This window comes from Stegodyphus dumicola, chromosome 2 (genome assembly GCF_044657685.1).
Source record: "Stegodyphus dumicola isolate Sdum_Otavi_A_Nest chromosome 2, ASM4465768v1".
Classification (NCBI taxonomy): domain Eukaryota; kingdom Metazoa; phylum Arthropoda; class Arachnida; order Araneae; family Eresidae; genus Stegodyphus; species Stegodyphus dumicola.
The window spans coordinates 186,528,023-186,547,074 of record NC_140769.1 but is presented as its reverse complement, the minus strand read 5'-3'; the positions used below and the strand labels follow the sequence as shown (position 1 = coordinate 186,547,074).

At 31.5% G+C, this 19,052-nt stretch overlaps 1 protein-coding gene across 2 annotated transcripts; it reads left to right on the top strand.

Moving 5' to 3' along the window:
* The first annotated feature begins 325 nt into the window (after positions 1–325).
* On the top strand, positions 326–18,638 carry LOC118190189 (uncharacterized). Of its 2 annotated transcripts, none has more exons than XM_085811528.1 (2): positions 326–451; positions 18,144–18,638. In XM_085811528.1, the coding sequence occupies exons 1-2, from the start codon at positions 398–400 to the stop codon at positions 18,468–18,470; spliced, it is 381 nt and encodes a 126-aa protein (XP_085667654.1). In that variant the 5' UTR covers positions 326–397; the 3' UTR covers positions 18,471–18,638. The 2 variants fall into 2 exon arrangements, 1 of the variants encoding a protein (XP_085667654.1); XR_004758377.2 differs by lacking the exon at positions 326–451 and adding an exon at positions 9,439–9,576 and having other exon boundaries at positions 18,144–18,282.
* The last annotated feature ends 414 nt before the right edge of the window (positions 18,639–19,052 follow it).

The window sequence follows — 19,052 nt, the reverse complement described above, 5'->3', positions numbered from 1 at the left end:
TCAACAGTTTCCATTGGAAAAAAAGAGGAACACAGAAGAGCATTATAAAACATTTCTTAAAAAATATTATACTGAAAATCCGTCTAACAGCAATCTAAAATAAATTATCGTGAAAGATTGAAAAGGAAAACGCATTCGTTGCCCAACAATCAATGCTTACGTAGTCTCCAATAAAATGAAGATTGCTAGTATTGCCTCATTTTAAGATTGCACATTTCAGAATAGCAAGATAATTAAAGAAGCTGTGTTTGCTGCATCGCAGGTGTTACTGTTCCTAGAAGCTAAAAATAAGAATGAATTTGTATCCTCTATCCGAGATGTCCAGTTATTTTGTCACTCGTGTAATAGAAGTTACGTCTCAAAATGTCAGTGGGTATGTAAAAGATGATTTACAGAAATGCAATTTAGTTTACAGCGTGATGAATCAACAGAAATGCGCAGTCAATCTCAAGTAAATATTTTTATAAGGATGATCTTTAAGGATTACTCTTCACTGAGTAATATAAGATTATATATAATATATAAGATTAATATAAGATATATTTTCAGTTTTGCCATTAAAAGGCAATACACGCGGAGTGGGCATATACCAAGCTATTAAACCATATAACCGAAACTAATCTTCTTTTAAAATTTGTGTTTAAATGGACAACGCACCTGCTATGATTAGTTCTGTTGTTAGTGTCATCACAAGAATGATGCTGACTTTCCAAACTTTTTAATTGCTACTACGTTTTTAATTGCATCTGCAGGCATTATATACCAAAAGGTCTGAGTTAAAAGCATGTGAGGAAAGTTGATCTAAAAATTGTAAGTATGTGCCAGATCTCTTCAGAGCAGATGTTCAACTTACTAAATGACGAACTTGATGCTGTGTATAGAACTTTCAATGGTACGTTCTGATATTAGATGGTTTGGTAAGAGCAAAGTGCTACAACGAATTTTAGAGCTTCTTTCAGAGATAAAAGTGTTTTTAGAATCTAGAAACAAAACTTATGAAGAACCTAACAATCGTAGCTGGTTACTTGATTTAGCCTTTCATGAAGACATGACAACCAAAAAGGTTTAATGAACTAAATTTTGAACTTCAGGCCAAAGAGACATCTATTATTGAGTCAACAGAAAGTATGAACTCATTTAAATCAAAACTAAATTTGTGAATATTCCAAATAAAGTAATGTAATTTTTGGCAGTTTACAAATTTGGAGAACCACATCAAGAAATACGAGAATATTGAAACAAATAAATATTCTGAAAATCTTCTCAATCTTAAAAATAATTTTGAAATTAGTTTTTCTGATTTTCGTAAAATTCAGCCTATTGTTTCATTCAATTCAGATCCATTTTATGATACTAATATTTCAGATATATCGCAACATATTGCGAATATATTGAAAAACCTCTACTGATATAAAAATGGAAATAATTAATTTTCAGATTGATTTCCAATCAAAGACAAGTATATCACAAATACATTTTTGGATACTCGTAGGTGAGAGAACTATTCACTCTCAAAAGAAATTTTTGAAAGGTGAAATTCCAGCTTTGGATCAAATTACTATTGCGAAAATGGTTTTTCGATTTGTTGAAATCAAAGATAAAGTCCAGGATAACAAAAGAGTATCTGAATGATTGCATGAATTGATCCATAAAATTTTATGTACCAGAGTACCATAAACTCACAGAAGATATACAGTGTCAGGTTTGATATTAAAATATGCATTTCCTGGATTTAATTTGCATCCTACTGAATTTATAATAAATAGTTATATAAAGAATACATATAGACTTTTTCTTTAATATATTACATCAAACATTTTTATATTTTGTAGAGACATTAGGTAGTTTTTTGGAAGCAGGCAAGATGAAAAATATGCAGCGCCTTCGCCGGGACTCGAACTACGTACCTCTCAATAACGCGCTGAGCGTGAAGACTACCACACCACGAAAGCAAGCCAAGAAGGCAGGAGAAATACCTTATAACTTTGGTGCATCATATGCGTTTATAGCTGAAAGCTTAAAAGTGCAATTATACATATAATTGTGTCTCCTCAAATTTTTTTTTTTTTTTAATTCTAAGTTGGCTAGAGTCAAATTAAAAGTTAGGCATAACTGATTTAAATATTACACAAAAGGCAAAGAAAGATAAATTTTGCTTTACGTTTCAAAATGCATGGTAGACGAACAAGTAACAGGTGTAAATTTGTTTGTAAAAGTCTTATCAAGTTTGTCCGTTTGCTTTAGTTCCGATTTCTCCATCGCCTACTTATCAGAAAAACCTGGTGGTGTCAACATTTTATCAAAACATGGTGCATGAGGGAAATCTGTTTAAGATTAGATTTACAAGTAGCCGTCGAGTATTAAATTATATTCAGCAAATGGCAGAAGTTTTTAAAAGTTATAGAATATGAAAATAGTAAGATTATTATATAACGGAAAGTTAACTCCTTGTGAACGAGAGAAAAGGTTCTTTTAAAGATAAAACGAACATTATTTAATTTTATTGGTTGTACATTTTATTTTAAGACATCTGCGATTCCTGCCAAAACGAAAAGCATGTAGACAACCTGTCAATAGACGGTGCTTATGAACATAACATACGGCTTTAAAAACATCTTTTATTAATTAGACTAACAGTGGAAATTATTATAAAAATTATAAATTAGATTAGTTAGAATGCATAAAAAAAGGAATATTTCTACATTGAAATATGTAATATGTAGCATTAGAAATATAATATCTTCTATTAGTTACAGTAATGCTCCATAAAAATAATCAATTGGAAGGATTAAAAATTATATATATATATGTTGTATGATCTTAAATTCACTTAGTTCGAAAACACACACACACATATATATATATATATATATAATCATACAATTAATTAACTTAATTTATTATCCATCCAACTGATTATTTTTTGTGAAGCTCATATTTTATTTTTGAGTAATATATTATATTAGTTCAAAACAAAATATAGACTTAAATTATGGAAAGCAGGATTTCGCTGATGGATTGTTTAATTTATCAAATAATAAACAGTTACATTATGAAAGATAAATTCGATATTTTACCAAGACCAATGTCAGCCCTCAGTAAAAGAATTAGTTGTTACCCGGCGTCCAAACCATTATTCTGTACCGAAGTACATAATACAGCATGTAAAATGCATTTAGTTAATTGTAGGAATATTGGTGAAGTTATACTCTAATTACACTTTATCTTATAAGGTATTTCAGGCAGCATGACTTCGTGGTGTAATGGTTCGAGTTCCTGTTCGATAAACATTGTAAAATCATCAGGTTTATTTTTGAAGCTAGAGACATGAAAAGTGTGCAATGCTCTCGCCGGGACTCGAACCTCAGATCTCTCGAAAACGCACCGAGTAAGCTGACCACAACTATGAAGGCTATATACTCCCTCTTTTAAAGAGCGACTGGAGATTAGGGGACCCAATCGCCAAATCCTGGTGGTGGAAGACTATCATCGACCACCTTTTTCAGTTTGGAATCCACTGTAGTGTCACCAGGTTATTTCGAAGCAGGAGACATGAAAAATGTGCAATGCCCTCCCCGGAACTCGAATCTCTCGAATACGCGCCGAGCGTGCTGACCATTGCACCACGAAGATATGCTAAGAAGGCGAGAGAAATACCTTAATCTTAAGAATCTTAAGAATGAAATCTTGAGAATAATCTTAAGAAGGAATTTTTTTACTAGACTGCCAAATGAATTTTTATCACGCCTTAACCTAGAGTCCTGCGGCATAAAATGATAACTAGAAAAGCAACAAAATATTATACATTACTTCAGCTTGAAGTTAAAACTAAGAAGATTAACTACTACTGAATATCAGGTTGCTTGCAGCCCGGATGATGCAAGGTTCGTTCATTATTTTACAAATGTTAAAGATATCAAACGTCAAAACCTAAAAATCTGGCTCCAATGTAAAGCGCCTTTTTGCCTACAACAAATAAAAGCTAACTTATCAACAAATAAGAACAGTATTCCACTCGGTTGAATCGGTGTTACAGTCCTCCGGGCTAAGTTTCCAAAGCTCTCTCTCGAAACTTAGATTAAACTAGTTATTTAAACTTGTTTAATTTACGTTTTATGGTGGAATAGATAAAACAGTAGAAATTCAGGAAAGACCTTCTATAAGGAATAACGTTATAATTAAAATTAATATTACAGTTTTAATGGCACACAGCTTAGAAAGGCCATAATATACCAAACGTATGGCAACTACATTACATCTTGTTTAAAAAGAGAAAACAATTATATAAGCAATTAATATAACACTTTAATGAGCATTTATAAATTTTGCGATGAAGAAATAAATGAAACCTATATGTTGAATACAAGTATAAAACCAGATAAAATCGCGATACAAGAAATGCATTAAAATACAAGGGAAAGCTATTAAATAAGACTCAAACTAACATGATAGCTTTGAAATAAGCAGTGATTACCTCCCATGTAAATTAACAGGTGACAGATTCGTCCTAGTTCGTGATGTTCTTTTCATTAGTTACTACGTAGCAGTTGCATTCGCGTAGTTTAGTTTGAAAATACCAATGGAACTCCATGACTATACAATAGAGCAGCAGCAGATTGTTATTCGTTTTTAGGGGTGCAAAATTATTTTGTGCAAAAGATATTCATAAACGAATGTTTTTTCTTTATGGTACGAAAGCTTTAAGAAACTTGAAAAAGCTTTTATCGGGTAAAAGTCGTGCACAAATGATCGAGAAATTTTCTCAAGCCTGCTCTAAAGTCTGAGATGAAAATTGAAATGGTGGTGCCTATCCAGACTAAAGTAGACTCAACAGCAGAGAGGTCGAGGGATTGATTCGAGAAATGTATTGTGCACTGTAATAACTGCAGTAGTGCCTGCTTGGTCCACTAATCACCTTGGACGCAAACTCTTTGTATGTGATAACGATATTCAAGATGAAGTCGTAATGGACAATCGCATCAGATTGTCTGAGTCAAAGGACAATCGCATCAGAACCAAGCAATTTTATGCAGCTGGTATTGGAGCAATAATAAAATGATATGAGCATTTCATTACGTTATTTTGTAATTGCCTTTTGCAACTTACTATTCACTTTCCTTCGTACATATCCAATAAACAACACATCAACTAACAAACAACTAAAACAAATGTGGGTTAAATAAAAACCAGTTATCTCTTAAATACTGAAACTAATTGACATTAATGTCTTTTGCAATGAAATGGACAAGGTATCGATCTTCCATACGGTCTAGCTATATGTCAAATCGTGTGTGATAATAAAAATAATATATTAGTAAATAATAATATACTAGAAAATAATAATAATATACTAGAAAATAATAATAATGTACTAGTAAATAAGGATAATAATAATAATTAAGTAATAAATAATAATTATTATTATCATTTAGATTGGAGCATGTTTCAATATAAATCTCAAAATATTATTTTATACAGAATCTTCACCAATCTAAGGTTACTTACCTCTTTAATTCAATATTTTACATATTTTCTCTTAATTATACGTTTTATATGGCGCATTTCTTTTCTGTATAAATTTATTTATTTGCCACTATAAAATAGCCAAGTAAAAGAAAACTTCTTAAAAATGAATTCCATAAGCTTGATTGAAACCAACAAATATCTTAAGCTCAAGCCCATATTAAGGCCTGAATTCTCATCCTTCTTAAACTTTGTAACTTTAAAAAAAAAGGGGGAAGAGAGAGTAACATTACCACGATTTTTCAGTAAACGAAATATTACACTCATGCTCAAAAAATAACCAACAAACTCTGACAGAAAAGATATGAATGTAAAGAAGGGACTTAAAACATATAATTTACATACGGGGTAGAGGCTGCATCTACGAATGCAAACAGGCAACCAAAATTAGCATAAAACGCAATCCCGGAATCACACCACAATACATTAAAAAGGGACATGCCGGACCTATGTGGCGGTTCGGCCAGCAGCGATAGTTCTGTGTAATCCCAGATAGCCAAAGCAAAAAGCATGAGCCGAAGACACCATTTGCACGATGAAATGCATTGAAGGGATGTCGCAAATTAGTGCAAGACAATTCGCTATAGCGAGAGAACTGAATGTGCATCGCAATGTCATCAATAGACTGTGGAATCGTTACCAAAGGGATTAAAACCCCTTTAGAAGATGTTTGTCTGGACACCGGAGTATTACCACAATGGCAGGCCATCGCTTCCTGTTGCTATATGCAAGATGCCGTAGATAGCAAGACAGCTGGTGTTATATCTCTCTACTGTTGCAGGACAGCACATATCCCAGAAAACTGTATCGTGTCGACTGCAATGAAAGTTAATTGTACGCTCGACGACCTGCGGTTTGTATTCCTCTGTCCATATCACATTTCAGAGCGTGGTAGAATTGCACCTGTTAACATCGCAGTTGGATACCAGAGCAGTGAGGCCACGTGCTCTTAACGGATGAGTCTTGATTTAACATCCAGAACGATTCCTGAAAGGCAATGATATGGCTAGAGCCCAGGGACATACTACTACCTTCTAACTACCTTACCTACTAACTACCTTCTATTTAATGAATACGTTTCAAATGGCGAAATATACGCATTTCCATTGCTTGAAAAGCATGCCTGTTGGGAACTTATATTACTTGCCTGACAGTAATATCAGACCAAGTTCATGAATTTTTACTATGATTGATAGGCGAGGATTGCGCATGCCGTTGGCTTAGGCCTTGGTCATTTTATAAGTAAGTGACAGTACGAAATTGCTCAGCTCCGTTCCAGTTTTTAAAGTTTGGTTTTGATTTTAATTTGCTTGATTATGACAAAGCATGCTAAGGCTATCTACCTAACCAGTTTTTAATCTAACTATCTGATTTTGAAGGAGCAATCTCTGATAGATGGATCCCATGGTCTCTCAACTCTCTTTCCCTATCACCAACCAAAGGACTTTAGGCTTAACTGTATTTTAAGTGCTTCCATGCTGCAAAAAGTCTAAACATTATTAAAGGCGAAAGATTAACTGGTATGATGCAGAGAAACCAGAGCATAACTTAATAACATCTATACCTCCTTCGGAATTCGAAGCCGAGTCCAAGGTTATGGCAGCCGACTTTCCTAGCGCCATACCAATAGGGCAGAGTAAAACATATGCACGTTTGAATATGAATGTTGGTTGAATTTAATAAACTCAAATCACTATGAAGTGTAAAGAATGTTATGATTGAAATATGCAGAATTTTTACAGAATAGCAAGGAAAAATTCGCGAGGCGGTCGCGAGGTATGTAATGAAAATTCGCTTAACTTCCGCCACTAGGATTTATATTAACATTTCTGGGTATAGATGAAGCCTCACTATTGAAAGCGTCTATGTACCTAAATAACAATTATGTTATATACTTTAAATTAAAATTTAAATTTGTAAGTTAATCAAATTCTGAAAATGTATTCGACACTGCTGTTTTAAATAAAGATTATCAATGCTGTTAAACATTATTTTTATATACATTATAATATATATTCACAGAAGTTTTTTCTTAAGCAGTCTGTTTCATAAAAAGGATCGTTGGGCCTCGAAATTGTCTGTCAGTTGGTAGTTTGGTCCGGGGTTCAAATCCCACAAAACGGGCTGGCTGCAAGGGCGTTTTCATGATTTCCCCATGTGTAAAGTGTACACGGGCCAGTATCTCTTAAAACGTCCTCTCCGAAGGCATCACTGCCCTTAGGCAGATAGCCCTCGAGTGCTTTGTCATAATCAAGCAAACAAAATCAAAACGATAAAAATACTGTTAATTTCGCGAACCTGAATTAATTTTTTGGACACATTGAGAATTGGTTAGCGTTTGATTCTGGCAAAGCACTGGTTGGTATCCCTGTTGGATTTGAGGATACGCACGAAAATGCCATGCTACCAGCCCGTTAGCCAAAATTTGGACGGGGTCGAACTTTACCAGTCAGTAACTTTACCACTCGGTTGCTGATGAGCCTTTGGATACACTGCAAGCTTTTTCTTTCTCTGTCTTTTTTTTTTTTTTTTTTTTTCTTATATACCACATCAGAATTTTACCGAGTTCCCCTTATAAGCTCGTGATATATAATTGAAGATCTGGTTTTTAAAAATTGCAATTTTTGATTCAGCGTCTGTGAATTCCCTTTCAAATGTGTCATTTGATTCGTTTTAAGAATCTGTCTCTTCAATTTATGAAGACAGTCATTCTGCTGGCTTGGTTGTAAGGCAGCTGGCTGCTTTAGTCTTGAGCGCGAGTTCAAATCTCAAAGAAGGGATGGGTGTTTCTAAATGCAGAATGTTTTTATGGCATGGGGACACTCTAAAGACTGTCGAGCCGAATGTTCTGTCGAGAGGCTGGCGATAAGTAAAGAAAGGTGGGAGATCCTCGGATCCGTTACCCGATGTACTTTTCATTAAAACTGGAGGAAGCTTTCTCTTTGTCGCCGATGTAAGATCGGCCGCCTCTGTGGTGCTTGCTGGGCAATATTCTCGATAATGATGACAAAATAATCGGATGGGTTGAGCCATGCCTGACAAATGATTACTTAGTAAATGAATAACCCTGGAAAGAACAAAAATTGTGATAGCAGAAACCTTTATTATTTCTTCAATCATAATTTCTTCTTTACTTTGATATTCTTCTTTTAACATTTCAGAAATCAGATGTTTAATATCATTTTGCGTTAAATCAGTTAATTTCAAATTACTAGCTGAATAATAGTGAAATAACAACTAAAACACATAATATGCATTTATATCATTTAAAAAAATCATCTTTTTGAAGTAAAAGTTTAATCCGAAGTCTCCCTAATTTTTAACCTTCAGAAATCACCTTTGTGTCACTTGACACAAATTTAGTTATTTGCAGCTTGGAAAATAAATAAATAAATAAGCTAAGTAAATAAAAAAGTAGGACAGCAGTGTTTATTTGAGTGAATACACATAAGGTAACATAAATAATTAATTTTTTAGCCAGATTTTAATAGAATTTAATTAGGACTAACTTTAAAGCATACACTGCAATAGTTTGTAAGGTGAAACTTAAGGAAATTTTGTAAGGTAAACTTCGGAGCCAAAGTTATCGAAAGAAATGAATTCTTTAAGCTCGATGAATCCTAATAGAAAGTTTGCCTTTAGTGAATAAATTTTTAAAAATGTGTTTTTTGTTTGTTAATTTTGTTTTATTTCTGACCGTTGTAATTTAATTTAGCATAATAATTATCTTTTTTTTATATCTGCTCATAATTTCTCGATATAAGGAAACAAAAAACAATGGAAACCATAAGCAAATACTAACCTCAAAATAATGTTTCATTTTCAAAGTTACCTGCTGGGTCTACTATTGGAGAATCTCATAAGCGGAATTAAATTATGCCTATAAATAATAGCATATTAACTTATGAGACGATTACGGGGGCCGCCTCGCTCCCATTTGAAAGAAACCCGTGACGTCATTCTTACGTCATGAAACTCTGGCTTTAAATCAGGGAGAAATATTAAATCAGCCTTCACAATTTAGCAACAGGTCGACAATTGCGGATCTAAAAGGTGAGCTGCAACTTTAATAATTTAATACTTTAATCATTTTTAATGCAGGTTCATTTAATAAGTACTTTCTTACTGTTCCGTTAAATAAAATGCAAACTGGGATTTACTTGTTATTGACGGCTTAATTTTCGCAAATTATGTTCAAAATAAAATGCATTTCATGATCAATTATGACGCACTTTAATTTACGCACATTTAGAGTTTTAGCAAGCATAATTTGCAAATAAAGCCATTTTATAATATAGCTGTGGTATTAGAATAAATTCGATTAATCTTGTAAGGTACAGTAAATGTGTAAATGTACTTAATTTGAGCAATTAATGAATAGATTATTTTATAGTGCACATTTTATTCATTTTTCCCCTTCCAATAATCAATACTTTTCAAGTAATATCATTATTATGAGAATGGTTATCTCATTTTCTAGGACTAGCAATTACACATCGGTAGCGACATGAAAACTGAATAGAAATTATGAAGGAATAATATGCAGTAACTGGTTTAGGCCAAAATAGGACATTTTCTAGTACCTAGCTAAAATATTCTTCACTATGAGCAGATTCTTTGAATTCAAGTTCCTATGTCTGATGAACTTGGCTCGCTGTAAAATGCTCATACTTTCTAATGTTTAACGAACTGTATATCTGAACTGAATGTTCAGGCACTACACCAATAATTCATGTCTGAAAAAAGAAATGTGTATTTTGAAATAAATTTTAACTTTAGCAGTGAATAGAAGGTACAGCACATTGTATGACCCTCTAAACCTTTTTGGGGGGTACGTATGGCTAGACGCGTCAATTCACTCACATTTAATGAAACAATTGTACCTTTTTACATTTTTTAAATCTTTTTTGAGTGAGCCTTAATGAATGAAGTGAGAAACGCAGCTGTTTTGTGCATATGTCACCCACTAATGAGACACATATATAATTTCATTGCTCATTGTTTATTTTCTCTTTATTGCTTGTGTTATTTTTGCTTATCTTTCCTGTGTTTTAAATTAGGGGAAAAATTTCTGAAAAAATTTCATTTATTACTATGCGTTGTTACTGGCTTTCAAATTCAATTTTCACACATTCTTTTCCTTAAAATTTATCTAAGTTTTTCATGCATTTTTATTATTATTATATAGCCGCTATGCGGCCAGCCTTCGTCTGGCTTTTAAATGTACCGGAAAACAAACGTCCTCTCGACAAACGTCCAGTATCCAAGAGAACATTAAATTTAAAAACTGTACAGAATTATCGCCCTCATTTTTCCGAGTGGCAACACTACTAATATCAGCAACAATGGCTGTGTGCCATCTATTTGATGCGATTTCATTAAAAAACATAAAATTTTTTAAAAATAAAAAATAAAACTCATTCGAATTTTGAAAAAATTGCTTCGAAGTGCACTAGCTCTTGATAACATGTACGTTCTATGTACCAAATTTTGTAACCCTGGGTCTATTAGCTTACGGGCGGCAGCACAAACGAAAACACATACACAGACAGACAAACTCTTCCTTTTATTATATGTACAAATTTTATTCTTATGTTTATACATTATAGCTAATTTCCTTCTGAAATTTACACAGTTTGCGAATTTTCTACTGACTCTGGATGAGGGCAGTTTCTTTATAAAGTACTTTTCTTCTGTTTATAAAAGGAAACTTGTTTGAGTAAGCTATTTTATCTTACTGCAGCTTTATAAAAAATGTTTAAAGGTCGGTTATATTTATAATATTATTTTCCATTTTATTACTTTTAATTCTGACTTTTCTGCAAGAAGATTTAATTCTTATCAAACATTTATACTGTCGAATTTTTACAGTTCTTTGAACTATAAACTTTTCTTTATAAATGTCCAAGCATTTCGATTGAAATATTAAATTTAAGCACAAAAGATTAATTTTTTGTAATGGCATTATTTCTCTAAAATTAAAAAGGCATTGGCTATGTAGAAGAATGTCCTTAAAACTAACAGGAAATTTAGTTAGTTAATTTGGAGTTAAATGTCAGCCGGATTTGAGATTAAAATAATTTTGAAGAGAGTTTTATCTCGTCGAAACAAAACAGAAATGAGTTTTAATTGGCTTTAAAGAAATTAAAAGATTTTTGTAAATTTTCAGGCAATTTTTAGACTAAATAAATTTGCTATATTTCTTTAAGTAAAAGAGATTACTTTCAGTTGGATGGAATTTTATTGTTCTTTTCATTATTACGAAGATAAAAGGTTAGGTTAATTTTTTTCAATATGGCAAAAAATTCGAAGACTATTTGCCTAAACTGACAAGATAAAAATAAATACAAATGACGTTAAACGATGTTTTACTAAAAAAACAAACTAAAACAAGCTTCATTTAATGGCTTTTTTTTTTTTTTTTTTTTTTTTTTTTGTCAATCAGTTCAGAGAAACTTGGAAACAGTATCAGTTTGTATTAAACAAAATTAACCAGCTGAATGAAACTTTCATAAAAACTTATCTTCATAAGTAATCTGCATGGCAAATGTTTTCCAGGTATTTAGTTACTTTTTCTTGAATTATTATCATGAGAATATTTCTTGTAGTAACTCTTATTACAAATCTTGCCATTGGGAAGGGGAAAAAAGGAAAAGAATCTGTAACCAAAATATTGTTGCAGTGCGTACGGGTTCGTAATAAATTGAATGCACAAGTCCGATGAAAAGTGAATAAATTTATTATTATCCCAAGAAATAAAACAAAATGCTGAAATTTTCTCGGATATATTCATACAATATCGCAATATCTCACAGTAGTTATATTTTAAACTACTAAAACGTTTTACAGAACACAATTCAAAGCAGAGTAAGCTAATCCGATCTCACCGAGAATATTCTCTTATTTTCTCGATTTTTCTGGATAGCAAACGAATACAATTACGAGATATCTATTTTGTAAAATGTTAAATGTCGCGTGCTTCTGTATTTTAATTTTTCCTGCATAGCTTTCTCTTCAAATAAGTCTCGTGCTGCATTGCACGGGAATATAAAACAATTTTAACTACAAATTCTACTAAAAGTAGCTAAATAAATGCAAAAACCATAAAAATATGTTATATAAATTTAAATTGCTTAACTTTTGGCGGATATGCGGTATCTCCAAAAATATGATCGGACACTTGATTTACGAAAATAGTGTCTAAACTTTTAAATACCTTGAAATAAATTTACAAAGCGAGATTTCGTTTGAAGTACAATTTTAGTTCATGCACATTACAAATTTTCTCAAAATTAAAACTGATAAATCATGTTGCAGAAGTAAGAGAACACTTATTTTATAACTGGATAAGATTTAATGATTTGTTGAATTGCTTTAACCTTCCAAAAATATGGTTTAATCTTTTTTAGCAGGAATTTTACTAGATATTTTTTAATTATTGGTCAAACTGTTTTTAGTTTTACATTATATGTTTCTATTATTAGTTTCAATAAATATTTTTTTTCTAAGTTTATACTCCATCTTTTGCTAATTTTGTTTAAAATGTCTTAAATATGGACACTGAGGAAATATTTCGAATAATACAAGAGCCCTGCTAGCATCCAGAGACGGATATTCAAAGCATTATGCTCAGGAATCATGGTTATAGTATAGACTTATTACGGTTATTATTTTAAGGGTGTTTCGCTCAGGTTTCATACCAATGATTTCAGATTTCATTTTAACTATTAGTATGTCTGTATTGATCTATTCTAACATCAGTATATTGTAAAATGAATACATTTAAAATTAGAGTTTTAAAAAGCGAAGATGTGCACTTATGACAACTCTTCCTCCGCCATTTCTTACACTTGAAACTATCTCCAGTTTTCGAGATTCTATTATGGCTTTTGTGCTCCCTAAAAACTAATGAAAGATTTTCAACTAGTTTATGTTATCAAATGTTACTTTCTTCCAATACTTAAAATTTTTGTTTCTCTGAAATTTTGAATAAAAATCCTGAAATTTCATTTTCTTTCACTGATGGATAATTTTTAAATTGGTACCCAGCCATTATACTTAGCATATCGGTTTAATTCTTTAAATTCTCTCAATTAACGAATACTTTGCTTAATACAGTTCTGCTCCATGTTTACGAGCACCCACTCGTCGATTATTTTCTTTTCTTATATCATAATATATTGTAATTCTCAAGTCTCTCAGCTTTTCTTAAATTTTGAATTCTGTTACACTTTGAATAATATATTACTGTATCAAAAACTGGTTAATTCTTTATATGAATTATTTCAGCAGTTTTCTGATAAATTTTATTTCTGTTGCAAATTAAGAATAAATTTACGAATTTATAATTATAGAGGATTTGTTGAAGAAACCATGGAAATAAAATGTTGAAATAACACAAATTTTCAGAAAGCGGTTTGAAGAATTCAAGAAGACGATTTTTGATATATTGTAGTTCAACGCAGAAGTAATGCCGTTAGTGCATATATTGTATTTATTACACATTATCTTTTTTTTTCCGGTCCGAGTAGCGTTCAAAAATTTTTATGACACGATTTCTCAGCTCTAAAGAAAAGGTGTTAATTTTTTTAATTAATAATTTACTTTTAGGGACAAAACTATGAAGCATTTAAAGATTAGGTGTACGCGTAGTTCAATAAAAATAATGTTTATTGTTTTAGTACAATAAATTTTGAATTTTTGACATTATTTTCGGAAATGACAGGACAGGTATCAGTTTAGTTTTGTGAGATATTGTTACGTTTTAGAACTTGTTCCGTATGTATTTTATGGGATTCGATTTCATATTTTAAGTTTGCAACTTAAAATACAATCTTTTATCTTTATAAGCAGGCTTCATCTAAGTCTAAAATGCCAATAATTGCAAAGAAAGAAATTTTTGTGCTTACTAGTAATGTAATTCTGCGTAAAGATTGTTAAAACATTTCCTCCAAAAATGTGAAGCAGAATTCTACATTCACACCAAGATTTCTTTTTAATCCTAAGAATTTCATGTAAAGAAGCATTGCATTTACAGAATTCTAAATAACTATATCTAAAATGTAGGTTGTCTGATTTAAATCAGCTTTCAAATGCAAGCCAAGAAATCTGATAAAGTGAATGAATGATAGCTGAGACTTAAACTACGACCTCAAATGACGAGTAGAAAATAAATGGTGTGTGGCAATGATGACATGAGTTACCATAAAAGGGTTATCACCGACTTTGAAGTGTCTATTTTAAAATAACAGAGTGTAACTGTCAGCTTCCGCTAATCATTAAACAGCCCAGAATGGCAGCCTTTAAAAAAGAGCTGCCATCATAACCTGTAGCCTCTCATCCATACTATCTTCTTCCAAATTCCTTCTCTAACATAAAAATAATGTAGTACATGAAATCATGCAATTCAGTGTATAGAAAGTAAATACAGGGAGAACAAGAATAAGCCTTTTAGAGAGAGGGAGAATAAGCCTTTGACATGTGAGAAGAAGCTTTTCTATCCTTAAAAGCCTCAACCTCCATCGAAAGGTATGTTTTCTAAGGAAAGAAAACGTGCATTCAGAAGCTTGAATTGATTTTTAAAGCTTGCTTTCTATTAAAATATAATTTTCGAGATCGGAGAATTTTTTTGTTGAAATTGTGATTTAGTTTCATGAAATAAATCCTAAATCCCTCTTATTCAAAGCTCTGATGACTTCGGCTAGAATTACGATTTATTTCAAAAATTGAGAAGTACCGCAGCTGGGATCCAGGACAATTTTAGCTCGGGTAGAAGTACAGTAAAAGCTGATGTCTCTTTTTTCTTTTTTTTTCTTTTTTTTTTTTTTTTTTTTTTTTTTTTTTCCCCTAGAATGCATTAATACTTATTTTTTATGCTTTGGAGGAGTAGAAAGACGTTTGCGGTTACCGCCAAAACGTTAGGGTTACCGCCAAAACCACGCGAAAACATCGCAAAAAAAACAAAACATCGTAACAACAAACAAAGAAACAAGAAGAAAACATAGTAATCTGTATTATATCGCCTCCGAAAATAAAGCTATTCAAAAACTTCGCAGTTTAAAAGCAATGCCGTTGAACTGTCGCGGTAAAAATAACGTGCCTACAAATTATCGCATGGCGATAACATGCTTTTCAAGGCTTTAATAGTTGTAAATGCATATTTGCATAATGATTTGTGAGTGCAAGAAGGGATGAGGAATATTTTTGTTTTTATATTTTTGAATTAATTAATAAATTTCTATTGAAAAATTAAGTAGAAAACTTAGGCATTCAAAAACTGAAAATAAATAGAAAACTAATGCTACTTACAACAACTCACAGAGCTTTATAATTTGATAATTAATTAAGCAATTTTAATAGAGGTAACCATATATAGTTATATCCACCTTCCTGTTTTTAATCTTTTTAGACTACATTTTGCATGAAAATTTACCAGTAAAACTTCTTAAAAGAGATTAACTAATTAATGACCTTTATTAGTTAACTATATAATAATTAAATTTAAGATTTCAGTTGCTATATCTAGCATTATTTTTCTACTCATTTTCACTTTTTAAACTCTCTTCTTATTTTTCCAGCAAAAATTTATTATTAATTCAAAAACATGAAATGTAAAACTAAAAATACTCCTCATTTCTTTTGAGCTCATTATACGAATAAATACGCATTTATAGCTTTATAAGCCTAAAAAACACATGCTTGTGACGTTATCGTCATACGATGATTTGTAGGTGCTTTATTTTCACCACGATATTTTCGACGACGATGTTTTTAAACCGCTTTCTTTTCGTTGATGGTGTTTTGCGCCATCATGTTTTAGAATTGCGATGTTTTCTAAAAGATTTTTCTCTTACGATGTTTTGTACGACGACGTTTTCGCTATGCGCTGTTTTCTCTTTGACGTTTTCGTTCGTATTTGCCGCGATGTTTCACTTGTCATTCCTAATTCATCGTGTATCATTCCTGATAAAGAAACCATTATAAAAAGGGAAGAAATGTTTCCACTGCTTTGAGAAAACCATCTGGTTGTCTTGGTTATAATTGATTTCCCATGTGTGTTTCAGTTTTTCAGATATAGTAAAAAGGGAGGAAATCCCTTAAAAACCAAAGAATTCTGAGTTCTAAATCACTGACCGATTATGACTGAGTCGTAATATGCAGCATTGTGAGTTTTTTACTTAAGGGTCACGAATTTTATATTTAACTAATTAAAGTATGATGAATATTTAGTTAATTGTAAATTTGGTTCGATTGGAACTATATGAAACTATATTTTATTACTTATGTAATCCATTCACTCATTATGCAAAAGTTATTTTCATAAAATTATATGCCTGTTTTGAATAATATTTTAATTCGATGCATATTGCGTCTAGAGTTAATATTTAAGAAAATAAGCCAATAGAATATTTTCCGAGGCTACTTCATTAAAAGTAAGCAAATTAAAATGAATTTCCTTTCTTTTCAAGACTTGTGCCGAAACTGTCTAATGAAATGATACTTAGTATGCTTTCAAGATGGTCAGATTAGTTTTTTGTATATTTAATTTTATTCAATCTTATCATTATTAAACACTGAACTTCAGCGGAGCGAAAAAAAAATGAATCTCTAGGAATTAAAAATAATTCTATAGAAATAAAAGTAAGAAAGCACAAATTTTAGTAAATGAGAATTTTTTTAAATTCATGGTGATTTTTAATCATTTAATTGTAACAACACATTATTATCTTAATTATTACCTTGATTATAAAAAAATTGAAGAGCATGTAAAAAATAGAAATATAAACCGACTGAAATTCAAATTAGAAAGGGAGAAGTTTTAGCATGTAAAAATCTTTAATAAAAATTGTATATTGAAAGAATTATGCTTATGAAATTTCTGATATAAATGTTTAGGTTATGGTTGAAGTTTCCCGTGTATCAAATGCATACTATAAGATTATATTATAAGAAGAATTCATCATTATTTTTTACAAATTTTGAGAGATTATTTTTTACAAAATTTATCATTATTTTTTACAAAATTTCAGATTTTTACAAATTTTTACAAATTTTTTACAAAATTAGACTCAGATTTTGTAAAATTTTGTTGAAGAAAACATCTCGATTGGTAAACAAATGAAGTAAATGCTCAAAGAAAAAGCGAGTAACTTGATTACGAGTAAACAATACAATGAAATGAGAAATGAAGCGAAAAACACCAGAAAACCGAAACTGATAAAAATGTCTTCAGTAATAAAGAACAAACAGAGAGCAGAAGATAGTGATATAGAACACTTGTAAATATGGCCACGAATTGTTAAAAAATATTTAATAAGTGTAAATGTAAATATGGAGAAAACAAATAACGTATCTCTTAGAATTTCACTCGCACTTTAAATGGATTTTAAAGCTACGAGCATGCACTGAAACAAATTTAAAGTGATATTTTACTTCTAATAATTTAAGCGTGTTATCTCTTGAGACAAATTTTGCGCTGCTGCAATGTGATTTAGTTCACATGTCTACCAGCTCAGTTTGTTTGCTCCTTAAATTCCCAGCACCGCTTAAATGATTTGTTCTCCTTTAAAATGCTTGAAACTATTTGGATAAACTTGTATAATGAATTTTTTCCCATTCAGTTTCAGGTTGAAATAAAAATATTCATTATGTCACCAGACATCTGGATAGTGATACTGATGTTTACTTGCTGTCAATTACATCGAGTACACTCTCGGCTACCATACCACACTTTCCAGCTCTCTAAACGACCGATGGATGGCAGCTCCTTCGAAACAGACAACGTTCCCTATTCAGCAACTTATGACAGCCCTGGTTTGATGAATAATTATCTAACGTTTTTAAGTCATTTGGCAAAGAAAGATCTCTCCACGGATGACCGGACAATCCCGGATGCTCGCAGTCCAAAAAGGGACAACCGAAAATTCCAGACACAAGGATGGCGCTGAATTCGGACTGTTGTGAATTTTTGCCTTTTAAAATATATATTCTGAAAATGAAATATGGAAGCGATCAAAATATATCGCTACATCTCTATGCTACTATGTTAAAATATTTCTATAGGTACACAAAAATGTAAAAGAAAGGATTACTTATAAAACACTAATACATTTTGATTGACGTGCTTTTACTTGAAATTTAAATCTTGTTATGAATGCTTGTCAAGCAGATCTTCAACAAGTGAAGACCATTTAATGGAAATACTCTACCATCTTTGGTTTTAATTTTTAAATTACCAGCTGCGGATAAGACTTACGTTCTAAAATCAGAAATACAGAAACATTAGTGGATGGTTGTTAAGATCATACCTTAAATCAGCAGAGGAAGACGGTATATAATGAGATCATAGGTTAAAATGGACAGGGGAGGACAATTTGAAAACGTTAGATTCCCGCTTGATTTTGTGGTACACTCCCTCGGCATCTTAGGCGGTAAATTAATTCACAAAATACTGATCTTTTACTTTTCAGGTAATCTCTTCCCATCATCCAAATAATTAAAATAATACTTTGATTATTATACTATAATCT